This window comes from Hordeum vulgare, chromosome 6H (genome assembly GCF_904849725.1).
Source record: "Hordeum vulgare subsp. vulgare chromosome 6H, MorexV3_pseudomolecules_assembly, whole genome shotgun sequence".
Taxonomy (NCBI): domain Eukaryota; kingdom Viridiplantae; phylum Streptophyta; class Magnoliopsida; order Poales; family Poaceae; genus Hordeum; species Hordeum vulgare.
In genome coordinates, this window is record NC_058523.1 from 514,411,499 (window position 1) to 514,414,818 (window position 3,320).

At 51.8% G+C, this 3,320-nt stretch overlaps 1 protein-coding gene across 1 annotated transcript; it reads left to right on the forward strand.

Moving 5' to 3' along the window:
• Window positions 1–1,535: 1,535 nt before the first annotated feature.
• LOC123404349 lies at window positions 1,536–2,321 on the forward strand. The gene has a single exon (XM_045098269.1). It carries the CDS (start codon window positions 1,570–1,572, stop codon window positions 2,158–2,160), a length of 591 nt encoding a protein of 196 aa, XP_044954204.1. The 5' UTR covers window positions 1,536–1,569; the 3' UTR covers window positions 2,161–2,321.
• Window positions 2,322–3,320: the final 999 nt, after the last annotated feature.

Sequence of the window (3,320 nt, forward strand, 5' to 3'; positions counted from 1 at the left end):
GTGTGTTGCATTGTAGCTCCACCGGCCGGCACGCAGCGCCATGCCTGTTGAACTGGAGGTCTGTCGTCACTGGCGTGTTTTGTTGCACCCCCGACGGCCAGCATGCAACGCCACGCCTGTTGCGCCGCAGCTCCGTCATCGGCGGGCAGCACCATGCCGTTGCACCGCAGCTCCCCCCGCCCAAGGTCGAGTTGCACTGCAGTCTCGGCGGCGCTCTAATGCAGCCCCATCGACGCTCCCATGTAGCCCCAGCAACGCAGCAATAGCTTTGATGCAGCACCGGCGATGCCCGACCAAGCTCCATTACAGCGTCAGCGACGCTTCATTGCAGCCCCTGGCGGAGCTCCATTCCATCCCATCATAGTCCCTTGCAACACCGGCGGCGAGTAGCCCAACCCCCTCCTATGTGCTGCATTGCAGCATCGGCGACAAGCGGCGTCCGTCTCTGGTATTGGTGGGTCGCAACACGAGTGCCAATGTTGTGCTGGTGGTCAACATCGCCCCTTCTTGTTGAGCAACAATGGTGGTTGCCCATGGCGAGGAGCGCACAACTCATGGTGATGTCAGCCTCTCCCTCGCATCAACAACCCCCTTATCCTATTTTGAACAGGGTGCAGATGGTGATGGTCGCCGTTGTTCTTCACGGTTCGTAGCAACGATGATTGGTGCTATGATGTAGCCATGGGCGCCCACTCCCCTCTGAGATGCAAACGAAAGAGATGGGGAAAGGAAAGAGATGAGGATAATGGATGGAGGAGAGACCGTGTGAGAAAGAAATAGGGCTGAAGGGAAAAGCGGTGGGTTGGTCCATAAAGGGTACGTGCCGCGCAGAGAACACGGTTTACGCGTCGTTATTTTTATTCAGCTTATTTGAAACATTTTTCTTTATATTATGGGACAGTATTTTTCATTCTCGAAACAACTAATTAATGAACAACACAACTCAATCCATCGACATCGAGTCCGTTTCATGTCATGGTGCGTCTCAATCGCCGGCAGTTTCTTCGGGGTCCTGCCGGCAGGTGAAGTGCAAGTGCAACAGCGCACGAACACACTCAACCATCGACATCATGACCCATCCCTACTGACAAACACTCCTAGTTCCACCACTGACGAAACACCCAAATAATCCATCAAACAGAAAGCAACCCAGACACTGGCGAGAAGAATGGAGCGAAAATAAAATCCCCCGCCGTGAAACCCAAGGATGTGAAATGATCAAATGAATATCCCTCTCGTGCAATCCCAGATCCCGGGCCGGAAGCTTCCAAAAAGACTCCCTTTTTTACAACGAAGATAAAAAAGCAAAGCCATGGCAAAGCGAGATTCAAAAGCTTAAAAGAGCAGAAAACAAAGCCGTGCATGGCTGCCGCTGCCGGTGCCGGTGCGAGGAGCAGCCCGGGCCTCCCTCGCGCACGCGCCGCCAGCCCGGACCCAGCCAAGCTCCTCCGTACCGTACGCACGCCATGGCCAGCCCGTCTCCGCCCCGATCGCATCGCAACTCCACCACGGTTCCCGCGCAGCATCCGCGAAGCTCCCCGCGCGACCACCCAACGGACGTATATATATATGCCCTGCCCACACGCCCAGACGCACAAACGACGACGACGAACAACGACAACAACAACTACTTCTCTACCTGAGCATCCTATTGGCACGGCGCAGATGGCGATGGGCAAGAAGCTGAGCAAGGCTGACGGCGCGCGGTGCCGGCGGCACGGGCGGCAGGGGGCGCCCGGGGTGTGCCCGCTCTGCCTGCGGGAGCGCCTGTCCCGCCTCTCGCCGTCGGCCACGCTGCCGTCCGTCGTCGCGGGCGAGGCCTCCTCCTGCTGCTCGGGCTCGGACTCGGACTCGTCCACGGAGGCGTCGTCGTCGGCGTCGGGGTCCGCGAGCCCCGGGTTCCACCGGGAGATCAGGCGGGCCGCGAGGCCGTCGCTGCTGATGCGGCACGAGCGGGTGGTGGCCGTGGACGGCGACGAGGTGGTGCTGGTGATGAGGAGGAGGAGGGAGAGGCCGGCGACGAGCTTCTGGGCCAAGCTGCTGCGCTCGGCGACGGGGGGCAAGAAGAAGGCCGTCGACGGGTGCTCGCTCGCGCACTCCAGGGCGATTGAGGCCGCCGGCGGGACCGGCGCCGCTGCCACGAAGTGGATCGTATTCTAAGCTTGTTTCGTCAAATCTAGCTAGTTCTGTCTCTTGTGCGTGACCATTTCTTGGTTTTGGTTTCGGTCCTCTGACCCTGGACAGCGAACCTTTACAGTTTATTAGATCCATCATCTGTACATAATTTCAAGCAGATTACATAACTTGTGTTGGCTTTTGCTTTGGTATATATCCTAAACTTATTTTCTATAGTCTGGCCATACGATTCGAAAATACTACTCTGAGCTCGGGCTCAGCTGCTCCCGCCGACGAAACAAATCAAAAAAAAATACTAGAAAAATTCAAAAAAAAGTGTGATAGATATTTTGATGCGTGAGGTTCGCTTTAAATTTCAAGTTATTTGAACATCTCAACAGCTCTCAGCAAAAAAAACAAATCGGATCAAAAAAGTTCATGAACAGTAAACGTTTTCTACATACCCTGATTTTTTTTTGCCGAGAGTTTTTCAGATGTCCAAATAAGTTAATTTTTGAAGCACTCCTCACGCATCAAATTATCTATCACATAAAAAAATGGAATTTTTTAATTTTTTTAGTACTTGTTTTGATTTTTTCCGTTGACGCACTGCATTCGCACAAATAGATAAGTGCAACTGAGGATAACAAGTACAAATAAGCGCATCTCCAACGACGACGAGGGAGGTCGTCATCTAACGCTGTCTACATATATTTCAACCCATATTTGAATTAATTGAACGAAATTCATATAAACCGGTCCATATTCAAAATTTGGATAGAAAATAACAAAAATCATCCATACATAGCATGTGTCTAGTACACCAATGTCCCAAATTCGACTAGATTAATCAGATGTCCAACAAGTTTGGATCATGCCCTCCTACACATATTCCCCTTCAACTTCATTCATTCAACAGTGTGTGTACGTAAATGATCATTCCTTTGTACTATGGTACATCAGGGCAGCGCGTATGGACTACATAATGTGTATACCAACATTAAGTGAACGAATCAATCAACGAGTTGAACAAGAGGAAGCAAAACTTATGATCTCATCCTTTGCCGCATGCAATGACCATCTTGCCTCCAGCTGACGAACCACGTTACAAAACATGGTGACATTTGTCTGGATAGCGTACCGGCGATATGATAACGACCTCACATTGAGTTCTTGAATGATGTACATGTCGTAGGATGTAATGT